General features: G+C 48.0%; 1 protein-coding gene across 1 annotated transcript in view; it reads left to right on the top strand.

Annotated features, from left to right (window-relative positions):
• LOC121651033 (metabotropic glutamate receptor 4-like) overlaps positions 1-24712 on the top strand; it is a 70710-nt gene that overhangs the window by 41811 nt on the left and 4187 nt on the right. The window contains exon 8 of the mRNA XM_042002879.1: positions 10518-10718. Within this exon, the coding sequence (XP_041858813.1) occupies positions 10518-10718 (201 nt within the window). The remainder of the gene's footprint in view (positions 1-10517; positions 10719-24712) is intronic.

Here is a 24712-nt window from a genome sequence, read left to right on the forward strand (position 1 = left end):
AACTCAAAAATTACAATAAAACTGTTAAAGAGGCAAGAACACACTACTTCTCAAACCTAATTACAGATAACAAAAACAACCCCCAATTCCTTTTTAAAACCATCGACCTTTTAATAAATACTGGGGGTAACAAGTCCACCATGCCGCCATCAGCCAACGCATGTGAGAACTTTGCATGTCACTTCAGAAGTAAAATCAATGCTATTAGATCCAGTCTTGTATCACAACAAAATTTTAGTTTAACAGATCTGAAGCATTGTTTTTAGCCAAAGAAACACTGGAGAGTTTTGTCCTGGTTGATGCAGAGATGCTTGGTCGAGTTTTCTCCCAGCTAAACCCAACAACCTGCCTTTTAGACTTCATTCCCACATCTCTTTTAAAAACATTTTATGGTTTCTTCGAGTCTGAGCTTCTAAATATTGTAAACTGCTCTCTTCAGACAGGTGTCTTCCCATCTGCCTGTAAAACAGCTGTGGTGCGGCCTCTTCTGAAGAAGAGTAATTTAGACTGCAACATCCTTGACAACTACAGACCTGTATCCAATCTACCATTTTTAAGTAAAATTATAGAAAAGGTTGTTTATACTCAATTACATAGGTTTTTAAACAAACACAACATTTTAGAAAAGTATCAGTCTGGTTTTAGGACAAACCACAGTACCGAGACGGCCCTTTTAAAGATTGTCAGTGACCTTAGACGTAATTTGGACTCTCAGAAACTTACTGTCCTGGTGCTACTTGATCTTAGTGCTGCTTTTGATACAGTGGACCACCAGATTTTATTAGACAGACTGAGAAGTCTGGTGGGCCTCTCAGGTACTGTTCTTAACTGGTTTTACTCCTATCTGGCTGATCGAAAGTTCTTGGTGAGTATGGATACATACTCTTCAGGAATCTATGACATAAAATGTGGGGTTCCCCAAGGCTCAATTTTAGGCCCAATACTTTTTAATCTTTACATGTTGCCACTTGGGGACGTCATCAGGAGACACGGCATTGATTTTCACAGCTATGCTGATGATACACAGCTTTACATCGCTGTGTCTCCTGATGACCTAGAGCCAGTTAACACCCTTTTAAACTGTATTTTAGACATAAAGTCATGGATGGCAGTGAATTTCTTGCCGCTCAACCAGGACAAAACTGAGGTTTTGGTCATCGGTCCTGAAGACAAGAGAGAGATAATTTCCTGCAGACTGAAAAACTTCAAACCCTCTCAGTGTGTGAGAAATCTGGGTGTCCTTTTCGACTCTGAGCTGAATTTTATTTCACACATCAGAAATGTCACAAAGACAGGCTTTTATCATCTTAAAAATATCGCCAGAGTTCGCCCATTTCTCTCTCTTGCCAGCACGGAGGTGCTAATGCATGCTTTTATTTCCAGCAGGCTAGATTATTGTAATGCCCTGCTCTCTGGTCTTCCCAAAAAGTCTATTTCTAGTTTACAGTTACTGCAAAACTCGGCAGCACGAGTTCTGACGAGGACCAGGGGACAGGAACACATTACACCGGTTTTAAAATCGCTGCATTGGCTCCCCGTGCGCTTCAGGATTGATTTTAAGGTTCTCTTACTTGTTTATAAATGTCGTAATGGTCTTGGGCCTTCTTATTTATCTGACATGTTTTCAAATTATGAGCCCTCGCGGACCCTGAGGTCCTCTGGTACCGGCCTTTTAACTATTCCCAAAGTTAGATCTAAAACACACGGTGAGGCCTCGTTTCATCATTTTGGTCCTCAGCTGTGGAACAGCCTGCCAGAGAGCCTCAGGGCTGCAGAGACTGTTGATGTTTTTAAGAAGAGGCTCAAGACCTTCCTTTTTAGTTTAGCCTTCTGATTTGATTTTATTCATTTTCTGTTATTTATCTCACCTTATCTTATCTTATCTTATCTTATCTGTCTCATTTATCTATTTTATTTTATTATATATTACTTTATTATATTTTATTATAGATTCTTAACTGTTTCCCTATTTTATCGTTGTTTTAACTCCAGTGTTTCTTTATGGGGATCCTAAACTCTGGGAGTCAAGCCTGCTTGGTCTGCCCTCTGCAAACATGACTTGACTGGCTCCTGGTGTGAATGGGTCCCCAAAAATGCCGTTTCCTCACAGCAGCGCCAAGCCAGAGACAGATATTAGGAGTTTGTGTGTGTGTGTGTGTGTGTGGATGGGTGAGGGGGGGTGGGTGCGAGGTGTTTAATCTGTCACATAACTGGGTGTGTAAATGGCTTATTGTTTTTGTTCTGTGATTTTCTTTTTTCATTTTAATATGCATTCATTTATACTATGTAAAGCACTTTGTGTTGCCGTTGCATGAAAAGCGCTTTATAAATAAAATTTGATTTGATTTGATTTGAAATCTTGGTCTAGTGATGGACTCAGACCTAAAAACCACCAACCAGACCAGAAATGTGGGTCTAGTGATGGACTCAGACCTAAAAACCACCAACCAGACCAGAAATCTGGGTGTAGTGATGGACTCAGGCCTAAGAACCACCAACCAGACCAGAACTCTGGGTCTAGTGATGGACTCAGACCTAAAAACCACTAACTAGGCCAGAAGTCTTGGTCTAGTGATGGACTCAGACCTAAAAACCACCAACCAGACCAGAACTCTGGGTCTAGTGATGGACTCAGACCTAAAAACCACCAACCAGACCAGAAATGTGGGTCTAGTGATGGACTCAGACCTAAAAACCACCAACTAGGCCAGAAATCTGGGTCTAGTGATGGACTCAGACCTAAAAACCACCAACCAGACCAGAAATGTGGGTCTAGTGATGGACTCAGACCTAAAAACCACCAACCAGACCAGAACTCTGGGTCTAGTGATGGACTCAGACCTAAAAACCACCAACCAGGCCAGAAATCGTGGTCTAGTGATGGACTCAGACCTAAGAACCACCAACCAGACCAGAACTCTGGGTCTAGTGATGGACTCAGACCTAAAAACCACCAACCAGGCCAGAACTCTGGGTCTAGTGATGGACTCAGACCTAAAAACCACCAACCAGACAAGAAATCTGGGTGTAGTGATGGACTCAGGCCTAAGAACCACCAACCAGACCAGAACTCTGGGTCTAGTGATGGAGTCAGACCTAAAAACCACTAACTAGGCCAGAAGTCTTGGTCTAGTGATGGACTCAGACCTAAAAACCACCAACCAGACCAGAACTCTGGGTCTAGTGATGGACTCAGACCTAAAAACCACCAACCAGACCAGAAATCTGGGTCTAGTGATGGACTCAGACCTAAAAACCATCAACCAGACCAGAAATGTGGGTCTAGTGATGGACTCAGACCTAAAAACCACCAACCAGACCAGAAATGTGGGTCTAGTGATGGATTCAGACCTAAAAACCACCAACCAGGCAAGAAATCTGGGTCTAGTGATGGACTCAGATGTAAAATTCACCAACCAGACCAGAAATGTGGATCTAGTGATGGACTCAGACCTAAAAACCACCAACCAGACCAGAACTCTGGGTCTAGTGATGGACTCAGACCTAAAAACCACCAACCAAGCCAGAAATCTGGGTCTAGTGATGGACTCAGACCTAAAAACCACCAACCAGACCAGAAATGTGGGTCTAGTGATGGACTCAGACCTAAAAACCACCAACCAAGCCAGAACTCTGGGTCTAGTGATGGACTCAGACCTAAAAACCACCAACCAGGCACAAAATCTGGGTCTAGTGATGGACTCAGATGTAAAATCCACCAACCAGACCAGAAATGTGGGTCTAGTGATGGACTCAGACCTAAAAACCACCAACCAGACCAGAACTCTGGGTCTAGTGATGGACTCAGACCTAAAAACCACCAACCAGGCCAGAAATCTTGGTCTAGTGATGGACTCAGACCTAAAAACCACCAACCAGACCAGAACTCTGGGTCTAGTGATGGACTCAGACCTAAAAACCACCAACCAGACCAGAAATGTGGGTCTAGTGATGGACTCAGACCTAAAAACCACCAACCAGACCAGAACTCTGGGTCTAGTGATGGACTCAGACCTAAAAACCACCAACCAGACCAGAAATGTGGGTCTAGTGATGGACTCAGACCTAAAAACCACCAACCAGGCCAGAAATCTGAGTCTAGTGATGGACTCAGACCTAAAAACCACCAACCAGGCCAGAAATCTGGGTCTAGTGATGGACTCAGACCTAAAAACCACCAACCACATCAGAAATGTGGGTCTAGTGATGGACTCAGACCTAAAAACCACCAACCAGACCAGAAATGTTGGTCTAGTGATGGACTCAGACCTAAAAACCACCAACCAAGCCAGAAATCTGGGTCTAGTGATGGACTCAGACCTAAAAACCACCAACCAGGCCAGAACTCTGGGTCTAGTGATGGACTCAGACCTAAAAACCACCAACCAGATCACAACTCTGGGTGTAGTGATGGACTCAGACCTAAAAACCACCAACCAGGCCAGAAATCTTGGTCTAGTGATGGACTCAGACCTAAAAACCACCAACCAGGCCAGAAATCTTGGTCTAGTGATGGACTCAGACCTAAAAACCACCAACCAGACCAGAACTCTGGGTCTAGTGATGGACTCAGACCTAAAAACCACCAACCAGACCAGAAATCTGGGTCTAGTGATGGACTCAGACCTAAAAACCACCAACCAGACCAGAACTCTGGGTCTAGTGATGGACTCAGACCTAAAAGCCACCAACCAGACCAGAAATGTGGGTCTAGTGATGGACTCAGACCTAAAAACCACCAACCAGGCCAGAAATCTGGGTCTAGTGATGGACTCAGACCTAAAAACCACCAACCAGACCAGAAATGTGGGTCTAGTGATGGACTCAGACCTAAAAACCACCAACCAGACCAGAACTCTGGGTCTAGTGATGGACTCAGACCTAAAAACCACCAACCAGGCCAGAAATCTTGGTCTAGTGATGGACTCAGACCTAAAAACCACCAACCAGACCAGAACTCTGGGTCTAGTGATGGACTCAGATCTAAAAGCCACCAACCAGACCAGAAATGTGGGTCTAGTGATGGACTCAGACCTAAAAACCACCAACCAGACCAGAAATGTGGGTCTAGTGATGGACTCAGACCTAAAAACCACCAACCAGACCAGAACTCTGGGTCTAGTGATGGACTCAGACCTAAAAACCACCAACCAGACCAGAAATGTGGGTCTAGTGATGGACTCAGACCTAAAAACCACCAACCAGGCCAGAAATCTGAGTCTAGTGATGGACTCAGACCTAAAAACCACCAACCAGGCCAGAAATGTGGGTCTAGTGATGGACTCAGACCTAAAAACCACCAACCACATCAGAAATGTGGGTCTAGTGATGGACTCAGACCTAAAAACCACCAACCAGACCAGAAATGTTGGTCTAGTGATGGACTCAGACCTAAAAACCACCAACCAAGCCAGAAATCTGGGTCTAGTGATGGACTCAGACCTAAAAACCACCAACCAGGCCAGAACTCTGGGTCTAGTGATGGACTCAGACCTAAAAACCACCAACCAGATCACAACTCTGGGTGTAGTGATGGACTCAGACCTAAAAACCACCAACCAGGCCAGAAATCTTGGTCTAGTGATGGACTCAGACCTAAAAACCACCAACCAGGCCAGAAATCTTGGTCTAGTGATGGACTCAGACCTAAAAACCACCAACCAGACCAGAACTCTGGGTCTAGTGATGGACTCAGACCTAAAAACCACCAACCAGACCAGAACTCTGGGTCTAGTGATGGACTCAGACCTAAAAACCACCAACCAGACCAGAAATGTGGGTCTAGTGATGGACTCAGACCTAAAAACCACCAACCAGACCAGAACTCTGGGTCTAGTGATGGACTCAGACCTAAAAACCACCAACCAGACCAGAAATGTGGGTCTAGTGATGGACTCAGACCTAAAAACCACCAACCAGGCCAGAAATCTGGGTCTAGTGATGGACTCAGACCTAAAAACCACCAACCAGGCCAGAAATGTGGGTCTAGTGATGGACTCAGACCTAAAAACCACCAACCAGACCAGAAATGTGGGTCTAGTGATGGACTCAGACCTAAAAACCACCAACCAGGCCAGAAATCTTGGTCTAGTGATGGACTCAGACCTAAAAACCACCAACCAGGCCAGAACTCTGGGTCTAGTGATGGACTCAGACCTAAAAACCACCAACCAGACCAGAAATCTTGGTCTAGTGATGGACTCAGACCTAAAAACCACCAACCAGACCAGAAATCTGGGTCTAGTGATGGACTCAGACCTAAAAACCACCAACCAGGCCAGAAATCTTGGTCTAGTGATGGACTCAGACCTAAAAACCACCAACCAGACCAGAAATGTTGGTCTAGTGATGGACTCAGACCTAAAAACCACCAACCACATCAGAAATGTGGGTCTAGTGATGGACTCAGACCTAAAAACCACCAACCAGACCAGAAATGTCGGTCTAGTGATGGACTCAGACCTAAAAACCACCAACCAGACCAGAAATCTGGGTCTAGTGATGGACTCAGACCTAAAAACCACCAACCAGGCCAGAACTCTGGGTCTAGTGATGGACTCAGACCTAAAAACCACCAACCAGACCAGAACTCTGGGTGTAGTGATGGACTCAGACCTAAAAACCACCAACCAGGCCAGAAATCTGGGTCTAGTGATGGACTCAGACCTAAAAACCACCAACCAGGCCAGAAATCTTGGTCTAGTGATGGACTCAGACCTAAAAACCACCAACCAGACCAGAACTCTGGGTCTAGTGATGGACTCAGACCTAAAAACCACCAACCAGACCAGAAATGTGGGTCTAGTGATGGACTCAGACCTAAAAACCACCAACCAGACCAGAACTCTGGGTCTAGTGATGGACTCAGACCTAAAAACCACCAACCAGGCCAGAAATCTTGGTCTAGTGATGGACTCAGACCTAAAAACCACCAACCAGACCAGAACTCTGGGTCTAGTGATGGACTCAGACCTAAAAACCACCAACCAGACCAGAAATGTGGGTCTAGTGATGGACTCAGACCTAAAAACCACCAACCAGGCCAGAAATCTGGGTCTAGTGATGGACTCAGACCTAAAAACCACCAACCAGGCCAGAAATCTGGCTTTAGTGATGGACTCAGACCTAAAAACCACCAACCAAGCCAGAAATGTGGGTCTAGTGATGGACTCAGACCTAAAAACCACCAACCAGACCAGAAATGTGGGTCTAGTGATGGACTCAGACCTAAAAACCACCAACCAAGCCAGAAATCTGGGTCTAGTGATGGACTCAGACCTAAAAACCACCAACCAGGCCAGAAATCTGGGTCTAGTGATGGACTCAGACCTAAAAACCACCAACCAGACCAGAAATGTGGGTCTAGTGATGGACTCAGACCTAAAAACCACCATTCAAGCCAGAAATCTGGGTCTAGTGATGGACTCAGACCTAAAAACCACCAACCAGACCAGAAATGTGGGTCTAGTGATGGACTCAGACCTAAAAACCACCAACCAAGCCAGAAATCTGGGTCTAGTGATGGACTCAGACCTAAAAACCACCAACCAGGCCAGAACTCTGGGTCTAGTGATGGACTCAGACCTAAAAACCACCAACCAGACCAGAAATCTGGGTCTAGTGATGGACTCAGACCTAAAAACCACCAACCAGGCCAGAAATCTTGGTCTAGTGATGGACTCAGACCTAAAAACCACCAACCAGGCCAGAAATCTGGGTCTAGTGATGGACTCAGACCTAAAAACCACCAACCAGACCAGAACTCTGGGTCTAGTGATGGACTCAGACCTAAAAACCACCAACCAGACCAGAAATGTGGGTCTAGTGATGGACTCAGACCTAAAAACCACCAACCAGACCAGAAATCTGGGTCTAGTGATGGACTCAGACCTAAAAACCACCAACCAGGCCAGAAATCTTGGTCTAGTGATGGACTCAGACCTAAAAACCACCAACCAGACCAGAAATGTGGGTCTAGTGATGGACTCAGACCTAAAAACCACCAACCAGACCAGAAATCTGGGTCTAGTGATGGACTCAGACCAAAAAAACCACCAACCAAGCCAGAAATCTGGGTCTAGTGATGGACTCAGACCTAAAAACCACCAACCAGACCAGAAATCTGGGTCTAGTGATGGACTCAGACCTAAAAACCACCAACCAGACCAGAAATCTGGGTCTAGTGATGGACTCAGACCTAAAAACCACCAACCAGACCAGAAATCTGGGTCTAGTGATGGACTCAGACCTAAAAACCACCAACCAGACCAGAAATGTGGGTCTAGTGATGGACTCAGACCTAAAAACCACCATTCAAGCCAGAAATCTGGGTCTAGTGATGGACTCAGACCTAAAAACCACCAACCAGGCCAGAACTCTGGGTCTAGTGATGGACTCAGACCTAAAAACCACCAACCAGACCAGAAATCTGGGTCTAGTGATGGACTCAGACCTAAAAACCACCAACCAGGCCAGAAATCTGGGTCTAGTGATGGACTCAGACCTAAAAACCACCAACCAGGCCAGAAATCTTGGTCTAGTGATGGACTCAGACCTAAAAACCACCAACCAGACCAGAACTCTGGGTCTAGTGATGGACTCAGACCTAAAAACCACCAACCAGACCAGAAATGTGGGTCTAGTGATGGACTCAGACCTAAAAACCACCAACCAGACCAGAACTCTGGGTCTAGTGATGGACTCAGACCTAAAAACCACCAACCAGACCAGAAATCTTGGGTCTAGTGATGGACTCAGACCTAAAAACCACCAACCAGACCAGAACTCTGGGTCTAGTGATGGACTCAGACCTAAAAACCACCAACCAGACCAGAAATGTGGGTCTAGTGATGGACTCAGACCTAAAAACCACCAACCAGGCCAGAAATCTGGGTCTAGTGATGGACTCAGACCTAAAAACCACCAACCAGGCCAGAAATCTGGCTTTAGTGATGGACTCAGACCTAAAAACCACCAACCAAGCCAGAAATGTGGGTCTAGTGATGGACTCAGACCTAAAAACCACCAACCAGACCAGAAATGTGGGTCTAGTGATGGACTCAGACCTAAAAACCACCAACCAGACCAGAAATGTGGGTCTAGTGATGGACTCAGACCTAAAAACCACCAACCAGACCAGAAATGTCGGTCTAGTGATGGACTCAGACCTAAAAACCACCAACCAAGCCAGAAATCTGGGTCTAGTGATGGACTCAGACCTAAAAACCACCAACCAGGCCAGAACTCTGGGTCTAGTGATGGACTCAGACCTAAAAACCACCAACCAGGCCAGAAATCTTGGTCTAGTGATGGACTCAGACCTAAAAACCACCAACCAGACCAGAACTCTGGGTCTAGTGATGGACTCAGACCTAAAAACCACCAACCAGACCAGAAATGTGGGTCTAGTGATGGACTCAGACCTAAAAACCACCAACCAGACCAGAACTCTGGGTCTAGTGATGGACTCAGACCTAAAAACCACCAACCAGACCAGAACTCTGGGTCTAGTGATGGACTCAGACCTAAAAACCACCAACCAGACCAGAAATCTGGGTCTAGTGATGGACTCAGACCTAAAAACCACCAACCAGACCAGAAATCTGGGTCTAGTGATGGACTCAGACCTAAAAACCACCAACCAGGCCAGAAATCTGGGTGTAGTGATGGACTCAGACCTAAACTTTGAGAACCACATGAAGGGAACCACAAAGTCAGCCTACTATCAGCTTAAGAACATATCAAGAGTAAAAGATGTGATGTGTCAGGAGGACCTGGAAAAACTAGTCCAGCTTCCATCTTTAGTCGGCTTGATTATTGTAACAGTATTTTTACAGGTTCTACCTAAAACATCAGTCAGACTCCTGCAGCTGATCCAGAATTCTGCTGCTCCAGTCCTCACTAAGACCAAGAAAGTGGACCACATCAGTCCAGCTCTGAGGTCTTTACACTGGCTGCTGGTCCGTCAGAGGATAGACTTTAAAGTTCTGCTGCTGGTCTAGAAAGCTCTGAATGGTTTAGGACCAACATACATCAGAGACCTCTTGACCCAGTATGAACCTACCAGAACCCTCAGGTCATCTGGATCCAGGTTCTTATCAGTTCCAGAGTCAGAACCAGACATGGAGAAGCTGCATTCAGCTTCTATGCTCCACATGTCTGGAACAAACTCCCAGAAAGCCTCAGATCAGCTGAAACACTCAGTTTATTTAGATCCAGGTTAAAGACCCACCTGTTCTCTGCTGCATGGACTAGTTTTTATTTACAGTCCAGATCTGGATCTGGTTCTTTAAGCTGGAATCTTTAACTGGATCATGTTTTAATGTTGTTTTTCCACACTGGAACTTTATTTCTTGCATTTTATTTATTTTATTTTAGCTTTTTCTTTCTGCTTTTATTTATTTAGTTTGATTTCTTTTAATCTTTGTTTTTAATGCTTGTTTTTCCTTCTGTTCCTGCTGGAATGTTTGATGTGAAACACGTTGACTTGTCCTGCACATGACTGTCCGTCCGTCCAGGTGACGAGCGGATCGGCCGGGACTCGTACTACGAGCAGGAGGGGAAAGTCCAGTTTGTGATTGATGCGGTGTACGCTGTGGCTCAAGGCATCCACAACATGCACCAGGACCTGTGTCCAGGAAGTAGCGGAGTCTGCAGCGACATGGACCCGGTGGAGGGACGCCTGCTACTCGACTACATCCGAGCCGTCAACTTTAATGGTTAGAAACCTGGAGACAGCTTGTCAGCAGGTCCTCCAGAAATTTACAGAAAGATTTACATTGTGTTTTTCAGCATAAACAGGGATGATGACATCCTCAGTTTGTCCCTCACCTTGTTCCTTGGCTTGTCCCTCAGCTTGTCCCCTTGCTTGTCCATCAGCTTGATTCTCAGCTTGTCCCTCAACTTGTCCGTCAGCTTGTTTCTCACCTTGTCCCTCAGCCTGTTGCTCAGCCATTTTCACAGCTTGTCCCTCAGCTTCTCCCTCAGTTCTTTTCTCAGCTTTTTTCTCAGCTTGTCCCTCAGGATGTCCCTCAGCCAGTCCCTCAGCATGTTTCTCAGTTTGTCCCTCAGCTTGTCCCTCAGCTTGTTTCTCAGCTTGTTCCTCAGCTTATTTCTCAGCTTGTCCCTCAACTTGTCCGTCAGCCTGTCCCCTTCCTTGTCCGTTAGCTTGTTTCACAGCTCTTCCCTCAGCCCTGTCCCTTAGCTTGTTTCTCACCTTGTCCCTCAGCTTGTCTCTCAGCTTGTTCCTCGGCTTTTCCCTCAGCTTTTCCCTCAGCTTGTCCCTCACCTTGTTCCTCAGCCCTTTTCACAGCTTGTCCCTCAGCTTGTCCCCTTGCTTGTCCGTCAGCTTGTTCCTCAGCTTGTCCCCTTACTTGTCCGTCAGCTTGTTTCTCAGCTTGTCCCTCAGCCTGTTCCTCAGCCCTTTTTACAGCTTGTCCCTCAGCTTGTCCCCTTGCTTGTCCGTCAGCTTGTTCCTCAGCTTGTCCCCTTACTTGTCCGTCAGCTTGTTTCTCAGCTTGTCCCTCAGCCTGTTCCTCAGCCCTTTTTACAGCTTGTCCCTCAGCTTGGTTCTAACCTTGTCCCTCTGCTTGTTGCTCAGCTTGTTCCCCAGCTTGTCCCTCAGCTTGTCCCTCAGTTCTTTTCTCAATTTATTTCTCTACTTGTCCCCCAGCTTGTCCCTCAGCTTGTTCCTTAGCCCTTTTCACATCTTGTCCCTTAGCTTGTCCCCTTGCTTGTCCGTCAGCTTGTTTCTCACCTTGTTTCTCAGCTTGTCCCTCAGCTTGTTTCTAACCTTGTCCCTCAGCTTGTTGCTCAGTTTGTCCCTCAGTTCTTTTCTCAACTTGTTTCTCAGCTTGTCCCCTTGCTTGTCCCTTGCTTGTCTGTCAGCCTGTTACTAACCTTGTCCCTCAGCTTGTCCTTCACCTTGTTTCTCACCTTGTTTCTCAGCTTGTCCCTCAGCTTATTTCTCAGCTTGTCCATCAGCTCCTTGCTCAGCTTCTTGCTCAGCTTGTCCCTCAGTTCTTTTCTCAACTTGTTCCTCAGCTTGTCCCCTTGCTTGTCCGTCAGCTTGTTTCTAGCCTTGTCCCTCATTCTGTTCCTCAGCCCTTTTCACAGCTTGTCCCTCAGCTTGTTTCTCAGCTTGTCCCTCAGCTTCTTGCTCAGCTTGTCCCTCAGCTTATTTCTCAACTTGTCCCTCAGCTTGTTTCGCCAACCTTTTCACAGCTTGCCCCTTAGCTTGTCCCCTTTCTTGTCCCTCAGCTTGTCCCTCAGCTCGTTCCTCAGCATGTCCCTCAGCTTATTTCTCAACTTGTCCCTCAGCTTGTTTCTCAGCTTGTCCCTCAGCTTATTTCTCAACTTGTCCCTCAGCTTGTTCCGCCACCCTTTTCACAGCTTGTCCCTTAGCTTGTCCTCTTACTTGTCCCTCACCCAGTCCCTCAGCTTATTTCTCAGCTTGTCCCTCAACTTATTTCTCAGCTTATCCCTCAGCCCTGTCCCTTAGCTTGTTCCTCAGCTTGTCCCTCAGCTTGTTTCTAACCTTGTCCCTCAGCTTGTTGCTCAGTTTGTCCCTCAGTTCTTTTCTCAACTTGTTTCTCAGCTTGTCCCTCAGCTTGTCCCCTTGCTTGTCTGTCAGCCTGTTACTAACCTTGTCCCTCAGCTTGTCCTTCACCTGTTTCTCACCTTGTTTCTCAGCTTGTCCCTCAGCTTATTTCTCAGCTTGTCCATCAGCTCCTTGCTCAGCTTCTTGCTCAGCTTGTCCCTCAGTTCTTTTCTCAACTTGTTCCTCAGCTTGTCCCCTTGCTTGTCCGTCAGCTTGTTTCTAGCCTTGTCCCTCATTCTGTTCCTCAGCCCTTTTCACAGCTTGTCCCTCAGCTTGTTTCTCAGCTTGTCCCTCAGCTTCTTGCTCAGCTTGTCCCTCAGCTTATTTCTCAACTTGTCCCTCAGCTTGTTTCGCCAACCTTTTCACAGCTTGCCCCTTAGCTTGTCCCCTTTCTTGTCCCTCAGCTCGTTCCTCAGCATGTCCCTCAGCTTATTTCTCAACTTGTCCCTCAGCTTGTTTCTCAGCTTGTCCCTCAGCTTATTTCTCAACTTGTCCCTCAGCTTGTTCCGCCACCCTTTTCACAGCTTGTCCCTTAGCTTGTCCTCTTACTTGTCCCTCACCCAGTCCCTCAGCTTGTTTCTCAGCTTGTCCCTCAGCTTGTTTCTCACCTTGTCCTTCAACTTGTCTCTCACCTTGTCTCTCAGCTTTTCCATCAGCTTATTTCTCAGCCTGTTTCTCAGCTTGTCCCTCAGCTTGTTCCTCAGCTTGTCCCTCAGCTTCTTCCTCAGGTTGTCCCTCAGCTTGTCCCTCAGCTTGTCCCTCAACTTGTCCCTCAGCTTGTCCCCTTGCTTGTCCGTTAGCTTGTTTCTCAGCTTGTCCTTCAGCCTGTTCCTCAGCCCTTTTCACAGCTTGTCCCTCAGTTTGTTTCTCAGCTTGTCCGTCAGCTTGTTTCTAACCTTGTTCCTCAGCCTGTTCCTCAGCCCTTTTCACAGCTTGTCTCTCAATTTGTCTCTCAGCTTTTTCCTTGGCTCCTCCCTCAGCTTGTCCCCTTGCTTGTCCCTGAGCTTGTTCCTCAGCTTGTCCCTTTGCTTGTCCGTCAGCATGTTTCTAACCTTGTCCCTCATCTTGTTCCTCAGCCCTTTTCTCAGCTTGTCCCTCAGCTTGTTCCTCAGCTTGTCCCTGAGCTTGTTCCTTAGCTTGTCCCTCAACTTGTCCCTCAGCTTGTCCCCTTGCTTGTCTGTCAGCATGTTTCTCAGCTTGTCCCTCAGTTGTTCCTCACCTTGTCACTCAGCTTGTTCCTTAGTTTGTCCTTCAGCTTGTTCCTTAACTTGTCCCTCAACTTGTCCCCTTGCTTGTTCATCAGCTTGATTCTCAGCTTGTACCTCAGCCTGTTGCTCAGCCCTTTTCACAGCTTGTCCCTCAGCTTATTTCTAAACTTGTCCCTCAGCTTCTCCCTCAGTTCTTTTCTCAACTTGTTTCTCAGCTTGTTCCTCAGCCCTTTTCACAGCTTGTCCGTCAGCTTGTTTCTCAGCTTGTCCCTCAGGTTGTTCCTCATCTTGTTCCTTAGCTTGTCCCTCAGGTTGTCCCCTTGCTTGTCTGTCAGCTTGTTTCTCAGCTTGTCCCTCAGCTTGTTCCTTAGCTTGTCCCTCAGCTTGTCCCTCAGCTTGTCCCCTTGCTTGTCCCTCAGCTTGTTCCTCAGCTTGTTTCTAACCTAGTCCCTCAGTCTGTTCCTCAGCCCTTTTCACAACTTGTCCCTCAGCTTGTCTCTCAGCTTGTCCCTCAGCTTGTTCCTCAGCTTGTCCCCTTGCTTGTCCGTCAGCTTGTTTCTAACCTTGTCCCTCAGCTTTTTCCTTAGCCTTTTTCACAACTTGTCCCTCAGCTTCTTGCTCAGCTTGTCCCTCAGCTTGTCCCTCAGCTCGTCTCTGATTTGGATGCTCTGAAGCAGTCAGTTGTAGCACTAATGTCCTCCCCATAATGTTCAGTTCACACCCCTGTCGGTGGACTCGAAGCAGTCCCTCAATGCCTGGTGGCCTCAGGAGTCGATCTCCTTGGGAGGGATGGACAAGGTTGTGGTCTGATGTGCTGAGAGGGGGAGAGCCGTGGCACTAAACATCCTTGGTGTTTGCATACAGCAGCTCCAGTATTTTATTGTGTCTTGTGGTGCAGTCAGTATACTGGTGGAAGTTAGTCAGATGAGTGTGGAGCATGACGTGATTAAAGTCAACGGACATAACCACAAGTAGTTTGATATCTGGGGTGCAGAGACGCTCCTTCTCTGTACCATGTCTAAGGTTATACCGTGTCTCACATGCAGTGCAACTCGCCCTCCTTTCTTTGTTCCACAGCGTCTCTGTCGGCTCAAACAGTCCTGAAGCCAGGAAGAACCACGCTGTGGTCCGGGACATTTGGCTGCAGCCATGTTTCAGTAAAACACATCAGAACTCACGGCGTTCCTTCTGTGTCTTCACATGGTCCAGCTCGTCCGGTGACCATACATTTCCCATTATAATGACTGGAACTGGAGGCCTGAGCTTGCATTGTTCTCAGTTTCTTTCCTGATCTGCTGTGTGGGGAGGTTAGGCCTGGATCTGGTAGCATTCCAGAGCTTGACAGCTATCAGCTGGTTGCAGGGGTAAACAATGCGACTGTCCTGAGAGACGTACTCCATTGCAAAGGTGATGGAGCAAAAACAGCAACAGTGTTTTAAGAACTTCAACAATCAGGTGTTTACCAGGCTGGAATGTTTGTGGTGGAGGTTGTGACAGACACACCGTAAGGCCAACTTAAACAAACACAAGAGAGCTGCTGTAACAGGCTGCCACCTGTCACTGCGCCATCTCAGAAAGTGACCTTCCAATTTAACTGGTTGTGTAGCAGCGACCCATATTCATAAAGAATGTAACATGGAATGTTAGCAAAGCAAATCCAAATCCAAGGGGAATCCAAGACCGCTCCTCAGGACCATAACCGACCCAATCCACCAGATACTGGAACCCACGGCCACGGCGGCGAACATCCAGGATGCGACGGACCGAAAAGGCCGGAGCGCCACCAACGACCCAGGCAGGCGGAGGGGGCCTGGCCGGAGGGCACAAAGGACTGGTCAAGACAGGCTTGATCTGGGACACATGAAAGGTGGGATGAACTCGGAGCGAGGAGGGGAGATGGAGCCGAACTGCAGAAGACCCCACCAAGGAAACAACCTCGTAGGGGCCGATGAAGCGAGGAGCCAGCTTGGGAGGCACATCCTTCAGGGGGATGTCCTTGACGGACAGCCACACCTTCTGGCCAGGTGAGTACACGGGGGCAGGTCGGCGGCGACGATCAGCCTGGCGCTTATTGGGTTCCGCAGTGCGCAGCAGGACCGCTCTTGTCCGTGTCCAGACCCGCTGCACCTGCTGCAGGTGATGCTGGACAGAAGGCATGTCTAGATCCCGCTCCTCTGTGGGGAACAATGGAGGCTGATAGCCCAGGGAGGCCTCAAAGGGAGAACAACCAGTGGCTGAAGGAGAGGGAATTGTGGGCGTATTCCACCCAGCCCACATAGTGGCTCCAGGTAGAGGGGTTGTCCGATGCAACACATCGCAAGGCGGCCTCAAGCTCCTGATTCAGCCGTTCCGTTTGGCCGTTGGACTGGGGATGGTGACCAGAGCTCAGAGACACCTTAGCCCCCAGGGCAGTGCAAAAGGTCTTCCATACTCTGGACACGAACTGAGGTCCCCTGTCGGACACGATTTCAGTGGGGATGCCGTGGAGGCGGAAGACATGGTTAACCAGCAGATCTGCCGTCTCTGTGGAAGTGGGCAGCTTGTCTAGAGGGACAAAATGGGCAGCTTTAGAAAACCGGTCTACAATGGTGAGGATAGTGGTTTTACCTTGGGAAGGGGGCAAGCCAGTGATGAAGTCTAGGGAGATATGAGACCAGGGCCGTCCTGGGACCTCCAGTGGCTGTAGCAATCCTGACGGTGGTTGGTTGGAGGTCTTACTCCGAGCACAGACTGTGCAGGCCGAGACGTATTCCTTGGCGTCTGCTTCCAAAGAAGACCACCAGAAATGCCTCTTAACCAATTTAATAGTCCTGTGGACTCCGGGATGGCAAGCGAATTTGGCGGAATGAATCCAGTGCAGTACGGCGGAACGGGCTGGCGTGGGCACATATCGGCGGTTGGGAGGACCGTTACCAGGATCCGGGTCTGTGAGTAGTCCCTGGCGAATCTTATCCTCCACCTGCCATGTTACCCCTCCAACAACCACAGACGGAGGAAGGATGCGCACTGGTTCTGTGGAGTCCTTATCAGAGGCGTAGATCCTGGACAAGGCATCAGGCTTGGTATTCTGGGACCCTGGGCGGTAGGAAATGGAAAAGTCGAAACGATTAAAGAACAATGACCAACGGGCTTGGCGGGCATTCAGTCTCTTAGCATTTTGCAAATAAGCCAGATTTCTGTGGTCAGTCCATACCAAGAAAGGATGTTTTGCTCCCTCTAGCCAGTGTCGCCATTCCTCCAAAGCTAGCTTAACTGCCAACAGCTCTCTATTGCCCACATCATAGTTTTGTTCTGAGGCGGTCAACCACCTCGAGAAAAAGGCGCAGGGGTGTAACTTATCCCCCTTACCTGATCGCTGGGACAACACTGCTCCTACCCCGGAATCAGAGGCGTCCACTTCCAGGACAAACTGTCGGTCGGGGTCCGGCTGAACCAGGATGGGAGCTGTGACGAAGCGCTCCTTAAGGCTGCTGAAAGCCTGTTCTGCCTCCGGGGTCCAGATGAATGGGATCTTGACGGATGTTAACTTAGTGAGAGGAGCTGCAACCATACTGTAGTTTCTGATGAAGCGACGATAAAAATTAGCAAACCCGAGAAAACGTTGCAGTTCCTTCCTACTGGTAGGCGTGGGCCATTCAGCGACTGCCTTGACTTTTGTCGGATCCGTCTTCACCTGCCCGCCCTGGAAGATGTAACCTAAGAAGGATATCGATGAGACGTGGAAATCACATTTCTCAGCCTTGACGTACAGACGATTCTCCAACAGTTGCTGCAAGACCAGGCGCACGTGCTGTTGGTGTTCTGTGAGAGTTTGGGAGAAAATGAGAATGTCATCAAGATAGACAAAAACAAAGTGATGCAGATAGTCACGCAAGACATCGTTAATCAAAGCCTGGAATACGGCAGGGGCGTTTGTGAGTCCAAAGGGCATGACCAAGTATTCAAAGTGTCCGAGGGGAGTATTGAAGGCCATCTTCCATTCGTCACCCTCTCTTATCCGGACCAAATGGTAAGCGTTGCGAAGATCCAATTTAGTGAAAATCCTGGCTCCCTGAATGGGTTCAAAAGCAGACGAAATTAGAGGCAGTGGATATTTATTTTTAATGGTGATGTGGTTCAACCCCTGATAATCTATACATGGCCGCAGGGTTTTATCTTTTTACTGAACAAAGAAAAACCCTGCACCGAGAGGAGAGGATGAAGGTCTGATGAGGCCTGCATCCATCGACTCACGGATGTAATTTTCCATCACCTCTCGCTCGGGCTTGGACAGGTTATACAATCTGCTGCCTGGAAGAGTAGCACCTGGGACCAGATCTATGGCACAGTCGTATGGCCGGTGTGGTGGTAAAGACTTCGCTCTGTCTTTGCTGAATACAGCGCCTAAGTCGTGGTAGATAGTTGGTATGGATGTTAGATCCACTGGACTCTCAAGAGGGAGGCCCGGTGAATTAGTGGGAGGACGTGCAGATCTGAGGCAGTTGGACAAACAGAAAAGACTCCAGCTCTCAATGCGATTCTGACTCCAATTTATGTGTGGATTGTGTAACGCTAGCCAGGGGTATCCTAGGATGAGAGGAACGTTAGCTACAGGGAACAGGAGGAAATTTACTGTCTCTCTGTGATTACCAGAAACCAGAAGAGTGAGAGGACCGGTCGTATGAGTGATGGTAGTGAGGATCCTACCATCTAAAGCAGTTACCGAGATAGGTGTTGTCAGGGCGACGGGGGAGAGACCAAGATGTTGAGCCGAAGCTGGATCCATTAGATTCTGTTCCGCTCCAGAATCGACAAGGGCCTATAGCTGGTGGTCTGCACCTTCTATAGAGAGAAACGGCAAACACGCATCGTGGAGGATTTGGCTGTTGGACCCCGCCCACCAGTACTCCTGCCTCTACTGGCGGGCACTGTCTTTTAGCCGCAGCCGGCAACTAGAAACTAAATGTGTTGATGATCCGCAGTAAAAGCACAAATGATTGCGGGAACGGTGTTGGCGTTTTTCCACCGATAATCCAGCTTGTCCTATCTGCATGGGCTCCCCCCATCCATTCGGGTCGGGTAGAGCCGGGAAAGTACCGCTGGCGATGTTGGGCGGAGTCTCCAGCCCTGCTGCCGTCCTCCTACTGGGCTGGGGATTCCGAATGTTTCATTCCCGATGCCTCTCGGCAAGCCTGTTATCTACCTGGATCACTGTGACAACAAGGTCCTCAAATGTGGCTGCTTCCTCCCGAAAAGCCAGTTGATCTTTTAGTTGATCGTTGAGGGAGTTGAGCAGAACTCCCTTTAATACATCCGGTGGCCAACCCGTCTCTGCTGCCAGAACTCGGAAGTCCACTATGAAGTCTACCGCGGGTTGGCTTCCCTGTCTTAAGTTCAGCAGTCTTTTAACAGAGTCTGCTCCTTTCAAGGGATGATCGAAGGTTTTGCTGAGGTCTTCTAGGAAGGAGGAAAACAGAGTAGAATCAATGGAGTGCGTCTGAAAGTAGGCTAGCACCCATGCGAGCGCCTTTTCACGGAGGAGGGCGATGACGTAGGATATCTTGGCGGCATCTGAAGGGAAGGATCGGGGAGAACGAGATATGGCTAAAGAACACTGTAGTAGAAAACCCCCACATTTGCTTACATCCCCGGAGAATGGCTCAGGAGTAGGAAAGGCGGCGTCGCGGAATACAGGATCCGGTGTAGCAGGTGGTCCGGGGATGGTTGCTGTGGGAGAAGATCCGGCGGCTGCTGGAGAAGAAACAGACAGTATATTGTGAATGCTCTGTATCTGTTCAAACACTTTATCCAGGCGATGGTTGCAATGTCCCTGTTGCTCCCCTAGGAGGCGCAAGGCTGTCTCATGCTCTCCTAGGAGTTGTCCTTGATCTGTGAGGGCTGAACGAAAGGTGTCTGCTGGGTCCATGTTTTGGCCAGATTGTACTGACACGGTCGGGGACCGCGGTACAAAGAAGTGGACCCAAATGCAGAGCACTCAGTGAGACAAGGAGGGAGATGCAAACAATGTTTATTTATAATGATTGTTAGTGGCTTGGTCCAGGTCCGGGAAGCACTTCCTATGAGAGGGCAGAGGATTAATGTGGGTCTGAGAGGGTGCTGGGTTATGTCTGCTATGGCAGCGGCTTACTGTATTCCAGAGGAAGACTGACGGTGGAGGAGTAAGCCAGGAGATGGTTTCTGGTGGAGGTGGAATGAGTTTGGTTGCAGGCAGGGCGAGCAGGCAGGCAGTCGACTTGGCATGGGGACAGTCCTTATCCAAGGTGCTGTGGTGATCCAAGGAAGCAAGGTCTAAGGCTGAGGAATAAAGACGACAAGATAAGTTTTACTGAGAACAAGGCACAAGGTAAGACTTAGAATGAGGCCTGGTTACCACGCAGTAAAGTGTGACAATCTGGCAATGGCTGGAGCTCCTGCTTGCCCCTAAATAGCAGGGAGAAGAGCCAGATAAAGAGCCTGCTGATGAGCTGCAGGTGGCAGCAATTGTGGCTCCAGACTCCGCCCTCAGTCCCCATGGTAACCTGCTCACCCTGACCTGCAAACTCAGACACACCAAAACATGACAAATAAAGCACAGGCCTACCCTACCCCACAGAGCAAACCCACTCTACCCCACAGAGTAAGCCTACCCTACCCCACAGAGTAAGCCTACCCTGCCCCACAGAGTAAGCCTATGCTACCCCATAGAGTAAACCATAAATAGTTTTACCCATAACATCAATCCTACATATATATTTGGATTTCATGGTGAAAGTCAAATATATTTACAGTTACAATATAGCAGGTGAATAAGTAAAAATAAAGATAAGTACCATAATAGTATGAATACCCAGCATCCACACCAGTTTCCTACCTTCTCCTGAACTTATTTGATATAAACAGCAGGTCCTGTTTACGGGACGTCATCTGTAAACAATAGAGAATCCTAGCCAAACCCACTGCTCTGAAATAGGACATAGGCACATTTTTCAAGGAAAAAGTTGGTTGCTCAGTAAACATTCGTTCCGGTCTGAGTGAACGCTGGCGTAGCTGTCGCCGCTGCTCACCGGCTGTATACCTGGCCAGTAGCCTCAACGCTTTCTCTTGACAGCGACGGCGTTCTATTGTCAGCTGCCCACCTGTCAAACTGCTGACCTGTCAAACAGCCCACTGATCTACAGCTTACCCGCGGATCCCTGGCTTTCCAGCCTCACTCCCGAGAAGGATGACGTGGATTCTCCGTGTGTTGCTGTGGTTTGCAGCTGGCTGGCTCCTGCTGTCACTTGTCCAACTCCAAGCTGACGCACTGTTCCAGTACTCAGTTGCTGAACTTCTGAAGCTCCGACGCCATGTCGACGTTTTCCAGCCTCCTTCTGGTCTCCCCATTCCTCCGGAGATCTTCTTCCAGCCCTGCCGGAGGTACGTCCACCGTGGATCGCGTGGCAAGCAGCTTTACAACATCTCCGGGTCCTCAATACCGACCTTACTCACCTCACGCCGACGCTCTCCGATCATTCGCCGGGATGCTAACTGCGCCACCCTGGCTAGTTTGCCAAGGGCAGGTAACTCTGCCTGCAAAAGCAGCCACGCGACCGCTACCTTTGGTCTTCTGAACATACGCTCTCTCAACAATAAGGGCCTTTTAATAAGAGATCTTATTGTAGATCATAATCTTGACTTTTTATGCCTGACAGAGACTTGGCAGCTGCCTGATGATTTTATTTCTCTAAATGAGTCCGTCCCGCCGGGCTTTGCTTACGTCTGCCTGCCTCGTGCTTCTGGACGCGGTGGAGGTCTTGCATTGCTCCATCGTGAGAGCTGGAAAGTTGTGCCGATTCCTGCTGCTCCGGTCTTCTCCTCCTTTGAGTATTCTGCATCACTGCTGCCCGGTCCCTCTCCCACAGTCGTTACCACCGTCTACCGTCCTCCAAAATATAACAAGGATTTTTTGAATGATTTCTCCCTCCTCCTCACCCATCTTTCTTCCCTCTCCCACAACTTGATCATTCTAGGTGACTTCAATATTCATTTGGACAATGACAGTGCTCCTCTTTCCAGGGACTTCTCGTCCTGCCTGGACAGCTTTGGTCTTCATCAATACACTAATTTTCCAACCCACTGTAAAAAACATATTTTGGATTTAGTCTGCTGCTCTGGTATCGCCCCTACTGGTTGTAAATCTCATTCTGTTGCTTTTTCTGATCACCAGCTCGTCACTTTTAACATCAAGGTGCAGCTGTCTAAAATTATACTCCCTCGCATCATCTCCTTTCGTAATATAAAGGACATAAACATCGAATCTTTCACATCTGATATCAATAATTTTCCCAGTGTATCTTCCTGTTGCTCACCTGATGACCTGGTTTCTTTTTATGACAAAAGTCTTCACACTCTCCTGGACATCCATGCTCCTCTGCGATCTAGATCAGTCTCCTTCACCCGCTCAGCACCCTGGTTTACTCCTGCCCTACGTCAACTGAAATCCCGCGGCCGTCAGCTGGAACGCCTTGCCAACAAAACTGGACTCACTATTCATAATAATATGTACAAGGACCACATCACTGTGTACAAGGCCGCTCTCTACTCAGCCAAATCTGCATACTACTCCAATTTAATCCATTCAAACAGTCATAACTCTAAAACCCTCTTCTCTCTTCTCACTTCCATCACTAAACCTCCTGATTCTCTTCCCCACCATATGCAATCTCACGATTTCTGCAACAAACTCATGTCTTTTTTCATTTCCAAAATCACAGATATCCATACACACCTCACTTCAACTGGAGCTGCAGTCGCTGGAGGTGACCCCACTACCTCCTTCCCATCTCTTACAACCACTTTTTCTAGTTTAACCTTCCCTCAGTCCAAACCATCTCTGACATTATCCATAAATCCAAACCTTCCACATGTCACCTTGATCCACTTCCCTCCATCCTGGTTAAATCCTGCTGCTCCTCACTTGCGCCTCTCATTACCAAAATCATCCATTCTTCATTGAGTTCTGGTTTGGTCCCTTCTTCACTCAAATCTGCCTCAGTCACGCCCATTTTGAAGAAACCTGGCCTGGACCCAACCAACTTCATCAACCTTCGTCCCATATCCAATCTCCCCTTCATTTCCAAAATTTTAGAAAAATCTGTTGCCTCTCAACTTCATAATCATCTGCTGTCCAACAATATTTATGAGCAGTTTCAATCTGGCTTCCGTCCCCTCCACAGCACCGAGACTGCACTTATCAAAATTTCTGATGACCTACTCATGGCTTCCGACTCTGGACTGCTTTCCATCATCCATTCTTCATTGAGTTCTGGTTTGGTCCCTTCTTCACTCAAATCTGCCTCAGTCACGCCCATTTTGAAGAAACCTGGCCTGGACCCAACCAACTTCATCAACCTTCGTCCCATATCCAATCTCCCCTTCATTTCCAAAATTTTAGAAAAATCTGTTGCCTCTCAACTTCATAATCATCTGCTGTCCAACAATATTTATGAGCAGTTTCAATCTGGCTTCCGTCCCCTCCACAGCACCGAGACTGCACTTATCAAAATTTCTGATGACCTACTCATGGCTTCCGACTCTGGACTGCTTTCCATCCTCATTCTCCTGGACCTCACAGCAGCCTTTGATACCATTTCTCACGCTACTCTTCTAAGTCGACTCTCATTTCTTGGCATCACTCACACCCCAATAGCCTGGTTTACTTCATATCTCTCTGATCGAACACAGTTCATACAACTCAAATCTCATAAATCTATTTCCTACCCCGTTTCCGCTGGAGTGCCCCAAGGTTCTGTACTGGGCCCCCTCCTTTTTATCATCTACATACTCCCACTCGGCCACATCCTTCGTAAATATAATATCAATTTCCACTGCTACGCGGACGACACCCAGCTCTACCTCTCAACTCAACCATCTGCCTCGCTCCCGCCAACCGCCCTCACCCTCTGTCTTGAAGAAATCCAGTCTTGGTTCTCATCCAACTTTCTAAAACTAAACAGCTCTAAAACGGAAGTCCTCTTGGTAGGCACACCTCACACCCTATCCAAAGCCAATAAATGTTTCATTACTCTTGATAACTCAACTGTCCTCCCCTCCCCTCAGGTTAAGAGCTTGGGTGTCGTCCTCGACAGCACATTGTCCTTCCAGTCTCACATTAATAACATCACCCGGTCCGCCTATTTCCACCTACGTAATATTTCTCGTCTCCGTCCTTCCCTCACTTCCCAAACTACTGCCATTCTTGTTCACAGCCTGATCACATCCCGCATTGACTACTGCAATTCACTTCTTTATGGCCTCCCCAATAAGTCCCTCCAGAAGCTGCAGCTCCTCCAAAACTCTGCCGCACGTGTTATCACTCGGACCCCCATTGCTCATCATATCACTCCCATCTTGCAACAACTCCACTGGCTCCCCATCAAACAAAGGATCATCTACAAAATACTGATCATCACTTTTAAGGCACTCCATAACATGGCTCCATCTTACATCTCTGATCTCCTTCATCCACACACCCCTTCCCGCACACTGCGTTCCTCCCATACCCATCAGCTTTCCGTTCCCCCGGCACGTCTGGCAACAATGGGGAGCAGGGCGTTTAGTCGCTCGGCTCCTCATCTCTGGAATTCCCTCCCTCCTGATCTCCGTACAGTGGACTCCTTCCTTCTCTTCAAATCCAGACTCAAAACTCATCTGTTCAGACAGTCTTATCCCCCCTAAGTCCATATACATCTTTCCACAGTGTTTCCTTCCTCTATCACTTATTCTGTTTTGTGCTTTTAATGTTTTGCTTACTTTTAGTGTCTTATGTTTGTACAGTGTCCTTGGGTGCTTTGATAAGGCGCTTTTTTAAAATAAAATGTATTATTATTATTATTATTGGTACTGATAACTGCATCAAGAACAAACAACTTAAATCTAACAATAAGGA

The sequence above is a fragment of the Melanotaenia boesemani genome, chromosome 13 (assembly GCF_017639745.1).
Source record: "Melanotaenia boesemani isolate fMelBoe1 chromosome 13, fMelBoe1.pri, whole genome shotgun sequence".
Lineage (NCBI taxonomy): Eukaryota > Metazoa > Chordata > Actinopteri > Atheriniformes > Melanotaeniidae > Melanotaenia > Melanotaenia boesemani.